At 31.4% G+C, this 22,819-nt stretch overlaps 1 protein-coding gene across 50 annotated transcripts in view; it reads right to left on the bottom strand.

Annotated features, from left to right (window-relative positions):
- Positions 1-22,819, bottom strand: part of LOC108295309 (regulating synaptic membrane exocytosis protein 1) — a 224,059-nt gene that overhangs the window by 133,915 nt on the left and 67,325 nt on the right. For 15 of the 50 annotated variants that reach the window (XM_017517393.2, XM_017517397.2, XM_017517420.2 and 12 more), the window contains 10 exons: positions 21,288-21,334; positions 19,073-19,185; positions 16,698-16,828; positions 16,062-16,233; positions 15,785-15,938; positions 14,310-14,381; positions 9,437-9,593; positions 8,604-8,729; positions 6,953-7,015; positions 1,886-1,975 (listed from right to left, as the gene is read on the bottom strand). In XM_017517393.2, the coding sequence (XP_017372882.1) occupies positions 1,886-1,975; positions 6,953-7,015; positions 8,604-8,729; positions 9,437-9,593; positions 14,310-14,381; positions 15,785-15,938; positions 16,062-16,233; positions 16,698-16,828; positions 19,073-19,185; positions 21,288-21,334 (1,125 nt within the window). Of the gene's footprint in view, positions 1-1,885; positions 1,976-2,431; positions 2,546-2,878; positions 2,957-6,952; positions 7,016-8,603; positions 8,730-9,436; positions 9,594-14,309; positions 14,382-15,784; positions 15,939-16,061; positions 16,234-16,697; positions 16,829-19,072; positions 19,186-21,287; positions 21,335-22,819 lie in introns of all 50 variants that reach the window. The other 35 variants (XM_017517439.2, XM_037734512.1, XM_037734514.1 and 32 more) reach the window with 5 other exon arrangements.

Here is a 22,819-nt window from a genome sequence, read left to right as displayed (position 1 = left end):
CTGATAATACCAAGACTTGTTTCATTGAGTTTTTAAATGAAATATTCCTTTTTATTCAATCTGTAGGGTGAATATATGTTTTCAATGATATTCTGTCTTCTTCTATTCAAGGTAAGTATGCTTACTTGGACTTTACAACAACCTGTGCAATAACTGCCCCTAGATTGTGTACGGTTGACCTGTTTTAAGGATATTATCTGAGAGATTAAATTTACCAACATAGAGATTTATTAACTCTGTGGCTTCAGTGTCACAAGGGAACATATGCTAGACAGGCTTCTCCATAAGAATAGACCTGCACTGTCCAATACAAGAGCCACAAGCCACATGAAGCCATTGAGCCCTGTAATATGGTTAGGTCAGAGTGGGATATGCTGCAAGTACAAAATATCCTTAGTAGCTATGACTTATACTATAATAAAGGGAGTGCAAAATATCTCACTAATGGTTTTAAATGATAATTACATGTGAAAATTATATTTTGAATATACTAGGTTAAATTAAAATTAATTTCATAATTTTAGTGTGGCTACCATAAAATATTAAAGTAACATCTTGCATTATATCTCTAACAGATAGCACTGATATGGATAATATTAAAAATGTCAGGGTGCTACGGTCAGAAGATTTCACTGACCTGAGAACTTCTATCCTTGTTTTAATACTAACCAGAAACATGTAAGAAAATAATAACTAAACATATTTTAAAATTTTCCTGCTACTCTTGTAATTATTTAGGGGGGTTATATATGACAAAAGAGAATGATAAAACAATTCCAAATGTGATTTTAGAAGAGTATATAATCATAACAACTGAAATTTATATTATAATAGTAAAGGGATACAAAATAGAAATTAAATTTCACTTTTTTCTATTACAAATTTTACAAATATAAAATACACAATTTAAAAGTAAATTTTTAAGACACTAAAAAAAGACATGTACACCTGCACCTATTGTTCAATTCCAGAAATAAGTATCTCAAATAACTGAATAGACTCACATTAGAAATATACCTAAAGAAAAGCTTTAAGTAGCCCCTAAGAAGGAGAAGTAGATTACATTAGTACAACTAAATATTTATTCTTCAGGATTTGTAAATATGTAGTATGCAAGTCTCTTCTGAATGACTTCTAATTAAAAAGAGATAGCAATTATAGTAGTTCCATCACAATGGAAAAATTAGATGCTTACAGGTAGGAGACAGTGTAACACATCATCAATGAACACCTTTTAATTAAAATCAGAATTTATTAATTAAAGTTTTAAGCAACATTATCTGTGTACATATATATGTACTTATTTTTGTTAGGCACCAGGAAATCTATGATTAACATACCATTTTTGGTTGTCGAAGTATAATTTAATGTAAAACACTATATCAAAGAGTAGATTGATTAAAAATGAATGTAGATATACAAAGGAAGTATTCTATTAAAAAAATCCTATTATGAGTTTATAAAAGATTGTTGCTTCATCTATAAATACTATTTGTCAGTGGTACTAAGAGTAAAGTGATCCTCCCCTTGGGATAATTCACTGGACCTTATAACATTATCAGCATACTGAAGGCTTCCTGAATAGTGTGTCAATAAAACGACTAAACAGCAACAAAAGGGGAAAAGCAGCAGCCAGAAGCAGTTACAAATTACATCACACTATTTGCGACAACATTCATAGAAATATGTGTATGTGTACCCTTGGGCTTATCCACATATGCATATCTCTACATAGACATATATAATAAGGGAGGGGGAAATGTAGACAGTTAGCAAAGTGAACAGGAATGAATAAACCTGTGAGGCTCTCACGAAACAAAACAAAGTGATTGAAAAAAATCACCAGTACAAATGATAAGAAATTAAGAAAGTCTTTATTTTATACCTTTCTCGTTCTGGTGAATGCAAACTAGTATCTGGTCTCAAGCAGTTGGTACTAGCACTCCTAGCCCTGTCAAGAAAGGGCTGCAGTTCACTAGTGCCAGTGCATTGCATCCAGTGGTAGAAGAGAAAGACAGAGAAAACAAAGAAAGGAAGACCATGTTAGAGAGTAAAGCATAAAATAATGTCCCCTTTACACAAAATGTAGAATCACTGGGATTCAGTTCATAAGGGTGTGAGAGAGTTGACAGAATGACAGCGTAAAATTTTGTTTAGAAAATGAAACTAAACAAAGATTATGCTTAAATTGCTTTGCATAATTTTTAGAAGTGTCTCAGACTGAAAAATGAGACTAAATCACACCTACTTATGAAAAAAACTGGATACAGAAAGCACTAAAACAAAATGCCTAAAATTTCATTACCAAGAACAGATGCCACACCAAAACAAAATGAAGGACATCAGAGGAGAAATAATTGTACAACTCAACTTTTTTGGTTCACAACAATAGACAAGGGAAATGGAAGATACCACTTCCATATGTTCTTACCTAACCAGTAACTCATCAGTAAATCTCAATACTCTTGAGTTAAAGCATTCATGATGAAGGGGAATGTCCTGTCTAGTCACTGATCTGGTCTTAGTATGTGCAGGCAGAATTGAGCTTCACAAGTTAAAATTACACAAAAATAAAATAAAATAAATAATTAAAATCAACAAGTACAACAATATACAAATAACAAAGCAACGAGAATTTTGATATTTGAGTTAGATTTCATTTAGATAATTATTCTAGTACTAAGTTTTATAGTTAAAATGATTTTAAATGTCATTAATTTGATGTTTCTCATTGTATAATTATTTCAAAAGAAAATACTTTATTAGAATGTAAATTTTCTATTTAATGTTTTATTAGAATGTGAATTTTCTATTTTTAGCAGGCAAGGGATTAGGAATTACTTTATAACTGGGTGGGACTCACTGTTATGGCTCTTACCTGTAAATATTCCAGTGAGAACTGCTCTGTAATAAAGGCATCTTGGGAGGTAATGTTTTATAATGCCTAACAAGATGTCTGGAACACAGCAACACAAACATGAAAAAATATATATAAAGCCAATTTTATTAAGATACTCAGAAACTAGAGGCCTATAAAACTATATAGATAAATCTTTTGTCTTTTTTCTCAAAAGAACCACAATAACGATTTGAAGGGAAGACTAAAATTATTAAAATATGAAATCATACACACTTGACTTCATAAGATAATCAAAATTATTATTTAATTATCTAAATTAGAAAAATATCTGCTAACCAAACTCTATGATTATTATTGGTCAATATTTTAATGCACTATTTAATCCCTGATTTAATATTATACCTACTTCTACGGAAGTAAACAACTCATAGCTAAAAGTAAAAATCAACAACTTTATATAATTTGGCAGTTAAAATATGACTAAAAGAGTTAATGTTCTAAAACAAAACAAAGGATTGACCAGCATTCCAGGGACAAGGCTGGTCATAGTACTAGACTGCAGCAAAGAAACAAAAGAGCAAAAGGTCAAGAAGTGATTCCAGAGGAGCAAGTTATTTTCTACTTATTGGCTTCTGTCTAGATCCAGGCCCAAACACAGGAAATTTACCACTGGAAGAAGGGTGAGATGAGCATAAGATGTAAACCAAAACATGGATTTTGAATTGGCAGAAAATTGACCCAATGGCACCTGATTCCTTTAAAAATCTATGAAGGATTCTGGACTGTCTATGCCATGAAGGATAAACCAGGTCCAGCCAATTGTTTATTTTTTTGTCATTTAAATAATGTTTCATAAATTTAACTATTAATTGTGAAAATTCACCATCTACTTCAGTTAGCAGTAAAGCACAATCAAGAAGAAAGGGAATAAACATTTATCAAAGACTTCTAAACATCAAACACCTCACTGGTTTAATCATATTTATACTAATGATTAAATCAAAGGAAATCCCTTAAAGGTTCAGTTAAAAAAAGGAATTAATTTTTTTTTTTTTTTTTTTTTTTTTTTTTTTTTNTTTCAATGTGTTGGCCAAGCTGGTCTCAAACTCCTGACTGAAGTGATCTGCCTGCCTTTGCCTTCCCATTTTTAAGCACAAACTGAGGACAAATTTTATTGAAACTAAGGATTTAGCCTCCTTTCTTGATGTAGAGTTTTCTTTTCAACTCTTAACCTCAGGCAAATCTATCTTTAGTAATAGGTTTCTATAAAACTTTTCTAAGCATTGCTTCAAAAACGATTTTTTTTTTCAACAATGGGATCAACATAGAATGGGAAACAGCTAGAAAACAGCACAAAATTTATAGTCTGAATGTTCGAGTTCCTGCTTTGACTTTGCCACTTATCGGCTATGACCTGGATAATTCGATTAAGTCTCCAAGCCTGTTTCTACATTCACAAAATGTGGGAAGTAACATCCACTTCAGAGGGTATGATAAGAATTCAATGAGATAACATGTATATAATATCTAGGACACAGCAGGATATAATAAGGCAACTACAGCATTTTCTCTGTAGTACCACTTCCTCAGGATACATTTTACTAAAAAAGGGTTGGGCAATTAAATAATTTGGGAGAAAAGGAACTAAACATTACACAGATTTCTTTAGAACATGACTTCAATATGCTGTGTATATTAAATTTCAAGGTAGACACTTTTATTTGCAAAGTTTCCAAAATATATTCGACTCACAAAATATTTTATTAGTGGAACACTTCATAGTATGAGTTTTCACATTTTTGGAAAAACTCGTTTAGCAGAAGATATGAAATAGACATGATTTTGAATCCTTGCTGTATTCGTTGTCAAATAAACTATCTTAGCTTTTTTCCTCATCGCTAAAATCAGGATAATGATATTCATAACATGTAATTCCTGTCAGGAAATTGACATAAAGTACATTATATACTTAACACTATGCTTGGTATTAAATAAATTTTATTTTCCTTATGTTTACTGGGGACTAGTAAATCCTCAGATTTTATTTTTGAAAATCCTAAGTGAAAATGGTATGATATTCTGAAAGCTTTAGATTTGAGTCACTGATAGTTATATAAATAATAAATTTCAATAATTTATATGAAAGCAAACTATATTATTGATATATTTATACAAAGCTGTGGTTATTTATATGTACTCATTTTGACATTCATTTTTATTCAGATAGAAATTAAATGCTTTTATAAGTACAGAAATATAAACACAGAAGAGATTACATATATATACACATACATATATTTTAACTCATGTTTTCTCTATCTTCAAACTTTTTGCATTACACATTAGAGAATGAAAGACAGGAAGGAGGAAAGACACTGGTGACATACATTTTGCACTGACACATTTGGCTAGCTCAGCTTCTACTTCCTTATTGTCATAGTATTGTTCACAGGACTTGATCTGCCTCGCTGAATACTCATCTATTTTTAAACTGTATACATACAAATATGGTATCTGTTTAAATCAGGAAATGCAAAGTCAACACACAGTCCATTAAACAGGACATATGGAGCTCAGAATTAGCAAAGCACCAAACTTAAGGGTAAGATTGTATAAAATAATACAACTATGCAACTATATACTAGTATATGTTTTACAAGTACAAAATAAGGGAAAGAAAAAATATTTTTAGCTATTATAATTAGGTGTGAGTGTCCCAGAAATACTCACACATTGAGTGCCAGGCACACACTAGTTGGCTTAAAATATAAGGATCTTTTTGTGTGTGTTTGTTTTGTGTGCAATTTTTTCTTTTGCAGTTTTAGTCACATCAATAGGACTGTGAGAAAACTTTCAGAATTAGTAAAGAAACCATTCTTATTAAGAAATTTTCTGTCAAAAAGAACAACTAATAAAAAACCTAGATAGTTCATGCTTTGACTTTCAGTAGGTTTTTATAATTTGCATGATTTTACAATTTTTTTTCCTCAGAAAGCAGAACTAATTAATATTTCCTCATTTTTTTCCTGTGGCACTCCAAGCAAACATGACAGTAATCAGTAGCATAATTTTAGAGTGTAAAAATTCAAACAATTTTTATTAGCCCAATTTTGTTTGCATTATTGGGCAGAACTACGTATTACACAGAGACATACTAAATCATGCTTTTGCCTTTGTATCCCAAGTACTGCGGTTATACTTCTTTCCTTTTCTTTCCTCTTGCTTTTCATTGGCTAAAATATTTGAGTTTTATTATAATGTGTTGGTTTGTTTCACTGACTTACTACTTCCTTAACTTCCATATTCATTTCAAGTACACAATAAGTATTTATAGAATATGTTCCATGAGTAATCTGTAAGAAGTTTTACTTTGGATATGAAATCAAAGATGTAATGAGATTAATATAAAGCATCAGGCTCTAAGCTCCAATTTAGAAGCAAAAATTTTATCTTTTCTCGCTTCTAAAGAGTTATTCATATTGTTACATGCCTTTATAGGAAAGGTTGTACTGCAGCCATTTCTGAAAACTGGTGGGCTGGACAGTTAAGATTAGGTTGAACATCCTCACTTTTTATCAAGAAAGAAGCTGAAGCTCAGCCATTAAAAATGAACTAGTAAAAATGTTATCAAAAGCAAACAGAATATAAAGAACAATAAAATCTGAAATGAAACAATAAAGGCTATAACAGAGCAAACTTACAATTTTGAAACAATGACACTGCCATACACAGATTAGACCTTTTGTGACTAGACAGGAATGTGTGTAGGAAGGTTGGGTGCATTCACAGTGAGCATTCAGAATTTTAATGCAGAAACTGGTTCCTCAGTTTTAGGAATGTAAACAGTCTCAGAGAGACCCACTGGTCTCTGGATTTTTGAATGTACAGATGGCAAAGTAGTCTGCCTGAATCATAAATGAAATATATTTGGAACCTTTTCCATAACCTCAATATAAAACAAAACAAATTTCGAATACTTGGGAAATTTATTTTACCTGCTTATAATAATACCACTAAGGGAGAGACGGAAGAATAGTAGAATGAAAAGAGAGTCATCACACACAGTCACCATTACCAAATCCCTGTATTTACCTGGTAGTATGTAGGCATTCTGCACTTCGTCCTCGTTTTGCTCTGGGCAGCATAAGAAGCTCACTGCACAGACAGGATGGGTGGTGAGTGAAACAGATAAGTTATGAGACATGGGTTATGCCAATGGTATGCCAATGAAAACATGAAAAGGAAAGAAACCAGATTGTCTGCACTAGCATATTTGCTTGAGAATTTAAACAAAAATAAACATGAAAGCATTTAAAAAATTTAAACAATAAAGTACAAACATTATGGTTGAAATCCTAGCGGTTGCTGATTTGCCATTGTATTTCAAAACGATTTTATAGAATATTAAAACAAAACAAAATTAAATCATCCTCAAATAAGATATAGAAATCTGTTTCCAATTACAGAAAACTGAGTATGTTTTAAAAAATACTCTAAATTTGGACTGATGCTAATGGGAACCCTGAACATTTTTATTTCTTTATAGCAAATTAAAGCATGATAGTTTTCTTGTCTATGATAGCCACTGAAAATGCAATATGATATTATGCTTCTTATTAGCCAACTAACAATATAATTGATTAGGACTTTTTAAAATTTAAAATTAGTACTTTTTCTATATCCAAATTAATTTCACTATATTGACTGCCCTGGTCTAGTAGCCCTGTGTTTTCTCTCCTCACCTAAATTGATGGTGGCACAAATGAATGCTGATAAAATAGCCCTCATTCAACTCAAGCTGAGATGTCTGGAATCCTATTCCTCAGAGCAGCTCTTCATCCTGGTACCTATTGTGATTCCATTCTTGAAGGTCACAGCACTACTTTCCACAGTAGGATGGCAGTTAGGTAGATTAAGAAGCTTTACTTGGGTTCTATGTTCTGGACTCCATGGCAAAAAATCATTCAGCACCACTATTATGACCCTACTCCTCACTGAAAGTTTCTCTACTTTAAAACGCCAGAAGAGGATACTCAACAAGGTGGGTATTATAAAACCTTAACTCAGATCCTGAGCTTATAATCAAGCTACTTGTACAGGTATATGGTTACTTTGAGAAGAAAGTCTGTGGGCACGTAGAGCAACAGATTCATAACGTAGACTTATAGTAATTGCTTCCATGAAATATTAGCTCACAAATAAATGCAGAATTAATCTAAGTACATATCCCCATAAGAACCCATCTCAATATTTTGTATTCTATAGATGTTTTCCAGAAAGAGATTTTATGAAAAGAGGCATATAACAGAAACATTATTATTGAAGTTATCATGGAAACTCTGCAATTAACTGTTTTCCAAATGACATGTATCCACAATGTTTTTAATTATATAAATAACATAATTTTTATGATTACTTAATACCTCAAATATTGTGACCCACAAAAAATATTTGAAAATTGCTTATGCAGGCTCCCTTCTATAATTTAGGTCAATATCTAGGTCAACAAGCTGTACCCTTAAAGATAAGCATACTGATTTTTTAAAAGAAATTGCATAATTATAACAATATTAGCCAAATATTTCCTGGATGGCACTTCTATTAGAATATCTTAACAGTTGTTGCTTGAGAGAAGTTCATTCTTGAATGATACTTTTATTCTCTAATGTGCCATGCCACAATATCTGTATATATTAAAACATAACAAAAAATTCATAACATTGAGATCATAATTGACAAATACCTGTCTTGTTCTGATAAATACTGACTATCCACATCTCTGGCTCTATGATCAACTGGACTTCGGGAGGCATCATGGTGTCTGGTTGGAGAACGTGACCTTCTTATTGGATGAATTTCATCTAAACTCCTAAAATAATTACAAAATTCTTATGTGTATCATCTTCCCAAAACAGGCAGACAGACTACAGGGAAGGAACTGACAGTAATATGCAAATAAACACTGAAAAGTGTTTGCGTCATAACTAAACCTATTTTACCAATTACTTAAGAGTATTAATTTTTTATGAGCTTTTTGCCTGTGGCTGCATTTCTCCAAACTTCTTTCACACTTCTATCAAAAAACAATTTTCATCTGTGTAATTAATTACAATTTCAGGAATGAATATCAGAGTAAAATGAAGTAGAGCACTACATTATAAGCTTTATTTATGTTTCCAAGCATTTAAAGTATTTCCAAGAGACAATCCTAAATCTCTTAAAAGTCCTTTCTGTTTCTTGACCTTATCCTCTTAAGATGTTTCTCTTCACAATTCTGATTTGTCACAATTTTTTTCTAACAAGGAATAAAACTAGCAAACAGAGTACAAGACAAGTATTCAAAAACAATTACTGGGACATAAACAACTTCTACTTCTTGGGGAATTTCTTCAGATTAAACAATAGACTGCCACATAGGTTAGATAAATCATTTAAAAAAGCATTTTGCCTAGAAACAATTCCAAAAAAAATAATTTGACCAAACTATTTTTTCATTTCAGTTACTTTTGCAGCAATTTACACTGCATTATAATAAAAATGTACTGTCAGGGACACTGAACTCATTTAAAAGCCTACCTCTGTAATGGCACATTTGGTAAACGTGAACGCGGCCTTCCCTGATCATTGCCGCGATGAGGAGATACTGAACGTGAGCGGTGATGAGTTGTTCTTTGCTGTTCTGGCACAGTTAACGTTGTAGATTTACTTTCTCTAGCACTAGACCTGTAGCCTACTGGCAAGAGTACATACAGAAAAAATTTAGTCAGTATTCTTCTATAATGCAAACATTAACATAGAAATATAAAATTATATTAAAGCAGCCATTGACCTATGAATAATAAATGTCATGCAATCAATATTAATAGCCTTATCTTCAAAAATATTAAGTATACCTACACAGAGTGTAACATATACATGCATTGAAGCAGGTTACAGTTTGGCTCAAAGGTACCATAAAGATACTAATATGAATATGACAGTTGATGCCTCAGACATTATGATGAGTTGGGATACTGTTTTAATTTAAATACTGAATGAGTTCCTGACTTAGTAACAGAAATGAAGCACCTGACAGAAAATTATAGTTGATATACAAGTCAATGCTTGGAAATTTGGTGTCTCTTTAAATTTAAATAAATTCTTCCTTTCAATTTTTATTCTAGAAGATACATTATTTTAGCTGGATTGCAGATGGCCTCATTAATAAGAAAACAAATATTCCAGTTTTAATTAACAAAGAAAAGTAGCAAATCTTCACCATTATACCGATTGTGAATTTTGCAAACCATAAATAATACGACAATTTTCAAATGTAGTATATGACTGAAGATGACTATCACAATAGTACAGAGAAAATGAACCCTTCCAAAGAACCAAACATCAACTCTGCCTTACACATCTGAAACTACTCTGTAATTATTTTAATTATCATAATTAAGATAATATAGTTAAAATATTGCAATTTAAAATAAATGATAACAGCCATTCTTCCTTGAAGTAAAAAGGTTTATATTGCCTCTGATTTGGTTCAGATAAAACAGTAATTTCAAAACCAAAATAATAATGTAGAGTTAAAATTTTTTCACAAGAGTTACTGTTTTTTATTATCATAAGGAAAATAAAAAATTATGTGGCCAAAGGAAAAAAACTATATTTACAACTACATATAACATACATAAACCATAAATACATTAAATTTAACTAGGAAGCTAAAACTGTTGTTCATTTTTTACTTGATAACTCTTACATTATCTTAAAAATATGTTATAAAACATCATTACTAAAGGCAGACTAATATTCCCTAGCAGTTTATTTACTGTGAATTCATGATCTTAGGCCTAAGTTTAAAGGTCTTTAAACATTTCATTAAGTGTACTTTGACAATATTCAGACCAAAGAAATACAACCATTTTGTCACTCTGTAAGAATATAAGTTTAATAATCATAAATGGTATAATTTATAATTTCAAATACTTTAATTTTTAACATCAAAATATCCACTAAGCTATTGAGTTTCGTGTAAAAAAGTCTGTTGTTCAGGTGTAATATTATATTGTAAGTTTAAGGCTAGAAATTATAATAGGCAAGAAAGAGACCAACTAAATTAATATGTAGTGAATATACTATTAATATCACTCATTTAAAAAAAATGGTGACTGTTTTTAAAGACAGTTAACCCATAGTCTGAATTACTTAAACATTTACTATTTGGTATCAATTATACAATATTTATGGAAGGCCAATATTGACTTATGAGCTCTATTTCAAGATTTCAACAAGTATTCAAGGTACATAAATAGATTTCCTATAATTAATTATTACAGAATAAATCTTAGGGAATTTTGGCATCTTACTGTTAAAGGTGTATAATTAATTTCTTAGATTCTTTGTCTTTATACAAAAATTAATGTCTCTTTTACTCTATTAAGAAGGGACTTTAAGGAAACAAGTGCCATCTTGAAACTTTTAATATATTAATAACTTTTAATGTAACTTACAAAGCTCTGAATTTATAAAGAGAAAATATACCCAAGGCAATGCATACTATTTTGGTGATTCAAAGTCATTTTGAATATAACTTACATGCTATAATATTCAAAGTTTTAACAGTTGACTCTATAGTGAATGATCTCAAATAAATGTGCATTTAAAGTTCTTTGCGTTTTACCATAATCTGATTTTCTTCACATTATGTTTAATTTATTGTTGACAACATGCACTCTATCTTCAGAACCATGAGTGGGATAAAACTATGTTTTTTTGTTTGTTTGTTTGAGATGGATTCTCGCTCTGTCACCCAGGCTGGAGTGCAATGGTGTGATGAGTTCTCCTGCCTCAGCCTCCTGAGTGGCTGAGATTACAGGTCTGAGCCACCCCACTGGGCTGGGATGAAACTATTTTATGGCAATCCCAATGTTTAATTGGCTCAGAGTTTGAGTTTAGAGATTCTTTTTTCCCGTTTTCTGATTGAAGTTGCTAGATTCCTCACCTCAGATGAGGGCATTCTATATATGGTTATTTTTATTCTTCTTAACCAGCTAAAGTTATTTACTTTAAATAACAATAAGGCTATAACTACAACGTTAAAAAAATGTAGGCCTGGTGGTCGCAACAGTTGAAAACCTGTTATATTTCCCTAACTGGAAAAATATAGTAAACACATCAAACAAAAACAGATAATTTCATGTTCTAGAAAAGCCAAGATATTAGGAAATTTAGGTTTTGGCTGTGACAGAACATTTTGTATACAGCTTTTGAGCTTCTTTAGAGTATATACAACCAGGAACTTCCCTGAGTACACTAAACATATATAGAAGATGACTTCCATATCAAAACAAATTTTCTCTTCATACTGGATGCTAGAAAATGTAGAAGCAAATTTGTAACCAACATCTAAAAGTACATGTAATGCACTGTGTTAACTTAGCACCTCACTTTATTTTAGCTTCTTGCCCTTATTATACTGACTCATCTTTCCTCTTCATTTAAAATGTATTGTATATTACTCTGTTACTAGCTATATTTTCCATACAGATACTACCACATAATCACAAGGGATCAATGAAGAGATTATCTGAAAATATTAATGACTTACATGATCTTCTTTAATTTATGAAGACATCTTTGAAACAATATATTACTTCCAGGTTTTATAAGCTACTAGTCAGATTCTATTAAAAGTTTGACTCATTACATTTTAAATGTTAAATAAAAATGAACAATATTATTTGAAATGACAATTTAAAGACTGCTTCTGTATGATAATAGAGATTATGCATGTTTCCAAACACTTCAAAGGACATGGTATATTTCAGTATGGAGTATTCTTAGAATTCAATGCTCCTTGATGGTACACAAGCACTAATCCCATCTCTAGTGGATTCCATAACTCACTTTGACTTCTTACAAGTCATTATCCATGTTGCTTTCTCACAGAAAGAGGAAGAAACTCATTTGAGTGAGCATTTATTTAATTGGCTATGTATTATTCATCATTCACTGTCCTGTCTCATAACAAAAAATATGAGACTTCAGGTGAATAAAATTTGGGAACCACTCACAGAAGTAAATTCTATTTAGGTAAATTGGTAATGACAACAATTAAGACTGATTATTAGTCAAGATTCTTGTTAGAGGTGATAATTTTTCTACCAGGAATAATCTAATTCCTATTTGAATATGCCAAATGAACTTAAATATATAATCACTTTACTCTTTCAATTTCATGACAAACTAATATGCTGTTATATTTGGCATGAACCTTTTGTTGAAAATGTATGTTATTATGGCATTCTAAGAAATAAAAACAGAAAGCAAAAATAAAATTTTCTCCAGTATTATCTAAATCTCTCATCAATACATTGACATTAAAGGTTAATACGTAAGTATATAGATTTTCATAGCACTTTTATTTATTGTTTTAACAGATTTTCTACTTTCACACAGTGATTAAATACTGTATTCTCTGAATTATAGGGAACAAATGAAGCCTGATTTTCAAAAGCTCTCCATAATTTTCTCCCAGTTTGAATAAAATTGTATGCAACTCTTCAAACTGAGACGTTAGTACTGTGGAATCTATCCATTTGAGCAAAACCATTGCCCTCAATTTAAGTGCTTTCATCTGAGGAATTACGTATATGAAGGGCACATATGTGAGTACTGTCTTTAAAAACTGCCTTTAAAATTCACATTTATACATTTTAAGACTCTCCTTAATTTCTTCTTATTTGAATATTTACTTCTCCTGTCATTAGTAACTTTTTTAAAAGTGTAGAATTAGTGCCAAGAAAGTAAATCTTTACTACTTGATTTTACACACTTTTCTGACAAAAGTCAGATGAGAAACATTTAAACCATACAACACCACAAAAATTTTACTAACTTACACAATGACAAAAAGATGTTGACTTCAAATGAATAATCTTTCTAATACGATTATTTTAAAACATATACACACATTCTAGATATAATCAGTGAGGAACACATCACAAAAGCTTGCAGCCATGCCACATGCAATTTTATACCCCGCCATGCACCTTTCTCAGTATATTCCATGGAAGACTATATTATTTTCACAAATGGTAGAAGGAAAATCATAGAAATATAACATAAAACACACAATAATGGAATTTTTATTTAATAACCCATCTTTTCAAAATAAAATTCATATTTTCACTTATGCTCAGAGCATTGTGAAATAATAATTTGTTTTACCTAGTTAGCCATGTTTTTATTGAAGAACCTGAATAAAATAAGTGGGAATGCTAATTAGTAGAGATTTAAAACTTTCTTAAGAATTTGAAATGTAAGTCACCATGGAATAATATAATATTGATTTCTCTGTACTATAAATTTTCAGTTTCTTATCCTAAAGAAGTCTAGAAGCTGACAAAGAAAACAAGCAAAGCAGCACAGTGAAGCAGGGCCATGCTCTTCACCTACGCACCTGGAGGAACTACTCCAATACCATCATCAACCTCAAAATCTGAGATGTCACTATCACTGATTCGCTGAGATCCTGCACAACAGTAAGGCAAACAGATACCTCTGTGTCTGGTTTGTTTATGAAATGTAAAGGACATTGTCAAATTTTTTTAAAAAGTGAATTGCTTTACTACTGAAAACTTGTGAAAAATAATACAAAGTAAACACTGAGCTAATTTTTTAAAAAAATGTTTGTTTTTGAAGAATAATATTTTATCAGTATTTTCTCCTTACTACACTGAGGACATACAGAAACAAGGGGACTTTACAGAATAAAATTTTCAGATTAATTTCTTAACTAAAATATTATACTAAAAGCCTGTAGCACAGTATATATAGTACAGTGTTTTCTACACAATTAAGTGTCTTCCTCTACAGTTCAGAGAGGATAGGGCTGAGTGGAAAGGTTCAGAGACATTTCGTGGCTGGAGCTATATTCAGCCTATGTTATTGAAAAAAAATCAAGGCCCTTTATAAAATATTTATGTTTAGCTTCCCAAATTAGTCATTATACTGCATTAAACATTAACTTTGAGGAAATAAATTACTGATCAGGAAAGCATGAACATGAAATATTTAATTATGTGAGAAAAATAATTTAGTTTCAGATTACCAAATGAAGCTTCTTTCAGTTGTTAACTTAAAAATGTAGTTATGACTCAAAAATTACTGAATAAGTACAAAAAATAAAAGCTTTTCCCAATCATTAGATGAACAGCAATAAACATACCTTCTAATGTTTTAAACAATATTTCTTACAAGAACTATTAAAATATCTATAAACTGGCTGGGCATGGTGGCTCACACCTGTAATCCCAGCACTTTGGGAGGTTGAGGTGGGTGGATCAAGAGGTCAGGAGTTCAAGACCAGGCTGGCCAACATGGTGAAACCCTGTCTCTACTAAAAATACAAAAATATATTAGCCGAGCCTGGTGGCATGCACCTGTAAGCCCCAGCTACCCTGGGGCTGAGGCAGTAGAACTGCTTAAACCCAGGAGCTGGAGGATGCAGTGAGCCAAGATTTCGCCACTGTATTTCAGCTTGGACAACAGAGCAAGACTCTATCTCTGAAAAACAAAAACAAAAACAAAAAAACCCACAAACTATAAAGTTATTAAGACATCACATGTAGCAAACCACCAATGATGATAGAAATTTTTCCATCATTCAATAATCAGCAGCTCAATTGGCTCTGTGCAATAATTTTAATTCAGAGGTCTTCGGCTTTCAGCTCTGGAATTACCCTGCTATGCTACCTATATTATTTTCATTGTGAAAATGTAGAAATAGTTTTGCCAAGTTTCTTCATAAAGATGAACAATTTTCCAATATTGTGATCTCTAGTAAAACATTTGAAAAAAATCTTGAATTATTAATCACAAATTAGATCATTATAGCATAATTACTATGTGGTAACTAAAAAGACCTTAACCTACTTTGTAGCTTTTTGCTAGAGCTTTCTCCATGAATATGTCGCCTTGGCATGAAAGGTGATGGCTGAGGCAGAGGTAGTGAAGACTCATCATGTGTCTGAAGTTTATACCAATGTGGTTCATCATCTAAAAGCGCTGTCTCCAATTCTATGAGGATCTGAGAGGGTAATTCTCAAATTAAAATAAAGTACCATTATCAAAATGTAATGTAATAGCAATCATAATAAATAACACAAAACTTTATTAACGATTTGACTTTAGTTTTTAAAATATACATCACCTCTCCAAGAAATTCACTTTCTTCTTCTTGTACTCTTGGTTGATCCCATACAGTTATTTCTAACATTCGTTCTCTAAAATCTCTACGATGTACATGTGAATAGACAAAAGTTTGATTCCATTTTGGTTCTAGTATTTTCTTTACTGTTTTGGTCCTCCTTTTACTCTTATCACTGAAAAATAAGTATGTTTTGTAAATGAAAAAGCAAAAGGAAGTATATGCTGCCATCTATTGTAGTTATACGTAAAACTGTCATTGGTATTTATATTATTTTAAATTTGTAACTCACTGAAAGTCTATAAAATGATAATAGAATTTAATAATATTCTAACTTCAATTACAATAAAAGTAGTAGTTGTGATTATAGGGACATATACAAAGGTACATTCTAAATAATGTGTCACTATCAAAGACTAATAAACCTATAAACAAGGTAACAGATTTTTTTTTAACTGGCAGATTATTTTCAACTATTTACAACGCAAGGCTTGAGGGATTTCTTTTTTCAGAGGTAATGTGCTTTTATCTCCTCAGAAAGAATTAACTATTATATAATTTTTTAATTCCAAAAAATAAAATTCTACCTTTTCTATTAGTATAGATTTTAAGATTTTTTTTTCTAAAATTATTCACTACCTTCTATCTGGAAGAAAATACATTTTTACATAGGGATTGCGAGGACGTCCATCTACTCTAGCAGGTAGATCCATTGCTTGCAGAACATTTACAATCAGCTGGTGTCCCACTTTATCATACCACAGCTTCACCTAAGAGCAACAAAGAAAGGAATCATTATTTGTAAAAATCATGAGGCATTACAACTTTACATAATATAAAATTAAAGTTATATTTAAAGAAGGAAATTTTGAATTACAATATAATGAAATTACAGATATTATTTCTAAAAAGCACACCAATTTGAAAGCATAAACACACAGAATTTACTTTTCTCTTTGAGTATTTGAAATATAACTTACAACTGGCAGGCCTTTCTTATACTGAAGTTGATGTATATGCTGATGTATCATTTTATACATGTATCATTTTATACATAAGAGTATACACAAAAACCAATAATAATTTTTCCAAAAAATAAGAAGGAGATATAAAATCATTATTCTTGTTCTTAATGTTAAAATTAAGAGTTTGAGGATTATATGTGTCAAAATGATGATAATGTGGCTAAATGCTTTTTCTGGTATCTTAGGTAGTTAAAATTTAAAAAAAAAGAGTTTGGATATTAGAAATAAGACATACAAGGAATTGGAAGAAATCATAATATATATTTACTGTGGGCCTATTTTATACAGGCACTGCTAAGTATTTCCTGGTATTTTTTCTCACTTATTTTTTAATTTATTTTTTGTTTTTTAGAGACATGGTCTCACTCTGTTACAGACTGGAATGCAGTGGCATGATCATAGTTCACTGCAGGCGCAAACTTCTGGGCCCAAGGAGCTGGAACTACAGGTGTGCACCACCATGTCTGGCAATTTTTGCTTTAATTTTATTTTTTGTAGAGACGAGGGACTTGCTATGTTGCCGAGGCTGGTCTTGAACTCCTCAGCCTCTTAAAGTGCTGGGATTACAGGAGTGAACCACTGCACCCAGCCTCATTTAATTTTTATAATTAACCTATTACAGGTTAATTTTCATGAGAGAAGGAAGAAAAAACAAAGGACACAATACACAAGTGATATCTTCAAACTACAAGAAGGCCAAATTATATTTCTATTAACCAAGATTTCATGACAGTAGACTAAAGAATAATGGGGAAGTAACATACTAACCTATGGTCAAATTCACAAGAATCAGAATTTTAGCAGTCAGTACAGTATCTGCACTGGCAGTGGTGATGACACTTTAACAATGTTAACTTTAAGTTTTTTCCCTTAATTTAGAAGGTACTTTTCATTTTATGTTTGAGTAAGCATATGCTGTTAATGGGCATAGGTTGGAACATATTTGAGAGTCATTATAACAAAATAAGCTAATTTAACATAGGATTAGTTTTTCATGGTAAGGAACAGATTAAGAATTCAAACCTGGATCTGTGTAAATACATCTCTCTGATTCCCAATTAATACCTAAGATGTGGTTTTCACAGAACCAAAATGCGTTTCCTATCCTTTTTTAAAATATGTGGAGAATATGAGAGATTTACACATACACTGAAGAGAAAGATGGCAGGGCAGATAAAATAAATCCAAAGGGTATTACAAAGATATTCAATATATTAAAAATAAAAGTTAAAACCATAAAAGCTCTTGAAAATACCAATAAGCTTATATATATATAAGCTGTCTCATTAAAACCAAGAGAAAAGCACAAAGGCAGACCACAGAAAACCATACATTATTAGAGGAGCAAAAGGTCATTATTTGTAGAACAATTTGAAACAAATAGTCTGAAGTCCTTAAATTATAATATCAACATCCCATTTTCCATCATAATCTACACAGATAGGGCTCTTCATTATATACTTAACCATAGTTTCTCCATTCCAGGTTTCCCCAGACCACATAATAAGGCAATAGTGAGAAAATGGTCGCTTTTTCAGAGAGTTTTCAGTGGCAACAAAGAGTTTTGCCAAATGCCTTAAGAAGTTAAAAAGAATATTCCAAATTTAGGCTCCTCAGGCTCTAGGCTTATAATGTTGTTCTATAAATGGGGCATGAACTCCTAATAGTATGTGTAAACAATCATTTACCTTAGAAACTTTTACATAGCATACCAAAAATATAGATTCTTTATATTTACTTATATTACCATTCATCAATTAATGTTCAGAGTATCTGGCATACTGCAAGCACTCAGTAAGTATTTCCGACTAAATATGTGAATAAAGGAATAATAAAAAATGCATGAAAAACTAATGAAGTAGATTTACGGTCTTAAATGGCCACGTATTTATTGCAGACTTCAGGGAAAGGCAGACATATTTAAAGACAGACAGTGTGTGGAAATACTAACAGTCTCCAACATGTTAGTATTATATAAAAAATACATACAGAAAGTTGCCCTGGTAAGACTTGTGGGGCATCTTTTAGAGCTCCAGGACTTGTAGGAGAAATAACAGAAATGGAAGGCCTTTCCATCTTCTGAGATTCAAAGGAGCTTGAACCTAAAATAAGAAAAAAAAGTAAATTATATTTGTAAGTATAGGAAATATTCTGAATAAAACGCTAAATGCATCTGTTATTTGCATAAAACCATAATTACTACCATTGATAACAGAACCTACTTTTAATGGGATAAATTTTGCCTTTAATTAAAAAAATATTTAAAATGATATAACAAAACATTGTGCTTATTTCAATTGGAAAGAAATGATCTACATTTCTGGAGCGCATTGTATTGCACAGGCTCTTGTATAACTTCACGTATGGGTCAAGGTCTGCTTCAGAGATAAGGAAGATAGTGTCTGTTAATACTAATTATCTTGGCTAATGGATCATCCATTATAAGCTGTCCTTACTGGAAATTAAAATAAATGTATACATAATATAATTTACAAGTCACATTTAAACTTAGATTTCATCATTGTTTTAAAACCAGATATACTATCTTAGTTTTGTTCTTACAAATGAGTATCTTAAACCTCTGAAAACGCTGCTTCAAGTAATTCACAACTAGTGATTTGCTTCAACTTCACATAGAGCAGGCTGGCTCTCCTCTCAGCCACTTGGTGGAGTTCTTCACTGTATACCCTGACACATAGAGCAACATAGAGTGTTTATAGAATGCTATTGATCCAGCAAGTATAACCTTGAACTCAACCCCATTCAAACTTACCGAGGGCTTCACTGATAAATACTATTTACGAAGCACTGCCTGAGTATGTGCAATCCACACATTTTTTTCTATACCTACAAATTAATTATCATGTCACCATTTTGTGCCCTCCAAAAACTTTTAGTGATAAAAATCAGCTTTAGAGACTCCATGTTTAGGTACCCTTCCACGAACACTCCCTTCATGGAAGCCATCTTCCTCTCTCCTGGATTTGCCCTCTGGGGTCCCCTTCCACACTCTCTCATGGAAGCCTGTTTTCCCTTCCGAAACTCCATCTTTCTCTCTATTCCCTTCTACTCAGTGTGGAAGCTGCTCTTCTCTCCTGGATTCCATCTTTCTGGATTCTCTCACTCAGTGTGAGACTTAGCTGTTTCTTTCTCCTTCTCCTTTCTCTCTCTAAATAAATCACTTTCTATAAAAAGAAAAAAAAATCAGCTCTATAAAATTGTTGCTATGTGTCTTTTCCCAAGTATATTTAGAATACATTTTCCTTGGGTCTCAGAACAGGAACTCTGTTATTTCTAATAATGCTTTTTTGTAATATGGCAATCATTGTATTTTAAATCATATCAATAATATAAATTATGCAGTTAGTCCCACTTCCCTCTTTGTATTGGTCACCAGAAAGCTCAAAGCCAAATCTGGGTCCACCTCTAACAGAACATGATGGTATGCATTTTATACGATAACCTAGTATCTGTTTCCTTGTTTATCCTACTTTCATATTTTCTTCTTCCTTCGAATCACTATCACTGGTTTCCCCCAAATCACCTTTTATTTTCTATTTCTATAACCTGGGTTCTGGGGAATCAAACCAAATATTAACTTAATTCCCATCCATTGCAAAGTAAATACTTGGGTCACTTCTGCATTATCATTGAAAACGTATTTGTCTATAATTTATTTATTTTATTTATCATCTTCTCTCATACAGAAATGACTTTAATTCCCATACAGATAATTCTTTCAACCCTCTGGTTTCACAATCCATTATGAGTTATGTTTAGTGGAGCTTACTCCACCCATTCACTTCTAAAATCAATCCACGCACTTTGCTATTCAGTAACACAATTATTTGTTAAAGTGCCTAGTTCATTCAAGAGGCTGCTCTTAAGATTGAGCTGCTTATCAATCAAACTGAATAATCCAGTATCACAATAAATGTTTATGTGAATATAACTATTCCTGGTGTATTAACTAAGCTCTGTAAGATTTTTTTATAACCACCTAAAAAAGTAGAGGAAGAAAAATCTTAAAGTAGAATTTCTTTGGATTGCCAGTTATTGCCATCATTGCTAACATCTAGTACCAATGGAGGCGTTTTTAGTATAGTAACCCCAATTCATTATATCAAATAACTAAAGAAAGAGAGAAACTTTTACTTTCAATTGGTTCAATACTTTGATAATATCAGAGAAATCTTATACTCACTGGACTCCAGCGGAGGGTGGGAGCTCTCAGGAATCCGGGGAATGTCACTAAAAGAAACAGGGTATGGTGAAAATCCCATTAGCTAAATGACCCTGCCTGAGGCAACCACAGCCCATTTTATATGATGTGAAAAATCCTGCTGGGTCTTTAAAGGTGTGGAAATGAACAGAAGTTACTATTAAGGCAACTACTAATGTGCATGAATGTCAAATACCACACACACACAAAAACTGTAATAAAAATAAGTTTTTATATATTTAAGAGAAAAACACTTTAACATGACAATCAGACTAATATTGTGGTTAAAATCACCACAATATTTTTACTACCAAAACAGCAGGTTTTGGAAATAAAAAAATGTTAAAGGTAATATTTTCCTTCAATTCTAAGAAATCAAAATGACACAAATTTTACAAATCAGTAATATGCTTTACAAACACATCTGAAAGAGTTTACTGAGTGAAAGGGATGGGAATATCTCAATAATAAAATGATATGGTGAATATCATGGGCAAAGTTAAATGAAAAGGATGAGTTGCTTTGGAAAGTAAAAATGGTTCAAGCTTGCAACAAAAAAGCCAAATTATTTTATATATGTGAATATACAATACATATACACATATATACTCTTTTTAGAGATTCGTATCTCTATACCGAAGTTAGCTAAATATATGGCTATTCACTACATGGTTAGAAAGTGACTTGTGAGACCACCCATTTCTGATACACTGACAAATTACTCTAAAGAAATATATGTATTATAATCTCAACTTAATCCATTACCCACTATGACCTTAAGAACCCTAGATCACCTTGGTTTAGGTATTGAACTGTATAGGACTACTTTACTTCTCATTTTCCAAAGATGTTTTAATATCAATTTAAGGAGATTAACAATATGGCAGCATTAACATGACATATTAAAGCAGACTGGAGTTAGCTAGTCCCAACAAAATTATCAGCTTATGTTTTAAGAATTTCTAACCACTTACCTTACGACCTAACTTTAAGTTTCTTTTCACTTTGGGGGGAATGAAAACAAAAAGACTTTTCCCTGTTTGACTGTTCTTCAGAGCTCTTGACTATTTTGTGAAAAGTAATTCTCATAAACACATAATTTATACTTCTTATAAATGACAATCCGGCCTATGCTGTGCATTTTATAAAATAAATTTTATTACATATTTTTGTATGTCTATACATTTACATAAAATAAATCATTTGGATGAATTTATAATTAAGAAACTAATTTACAATACCTAAAACACACAAAATACTATATATTTTGCTCCTTTCTTTTAAATTAATCCAAGCAAATAAAAGTAAACTATAAAAAATCCAGAACAGTCAATTTTTAGATAGTATGACTTCTTTAAAAATCAGCCTCATAGTCCATTATGAAATCAGAATTTGAAACTCTAAAACCAGGTACAAACTTTGGAATTTATGTGCCTGTAAAAAAAAAAATGGTGGGAAAGTTGTTGAAAAAATGTTTAAGTGACTTATAATTAAAATTCATTGATGTTAATTGC

Source organism: Cebus imitator, unplaced genomic scaffold (genome assembly GCF_001604975.1).
Source record: "Cebus imitator isolate Cc_AM_T3 unplaced genomic scaffold, Cebus_imitator-1.0 Scaffold630, whole genome shotgun sequence".
Classification (NCBI taxonomy): domain Eukaryota; kingdom Metazoa; phylum Chordata; class Mammalia; order Primates; family Cebidae; genus Cebus; species Cebus imitator.
Note: the sequence above shows the minus strand (reverse complement) of the source record. Positions and strands in the feature narration are given on the sequence as shown.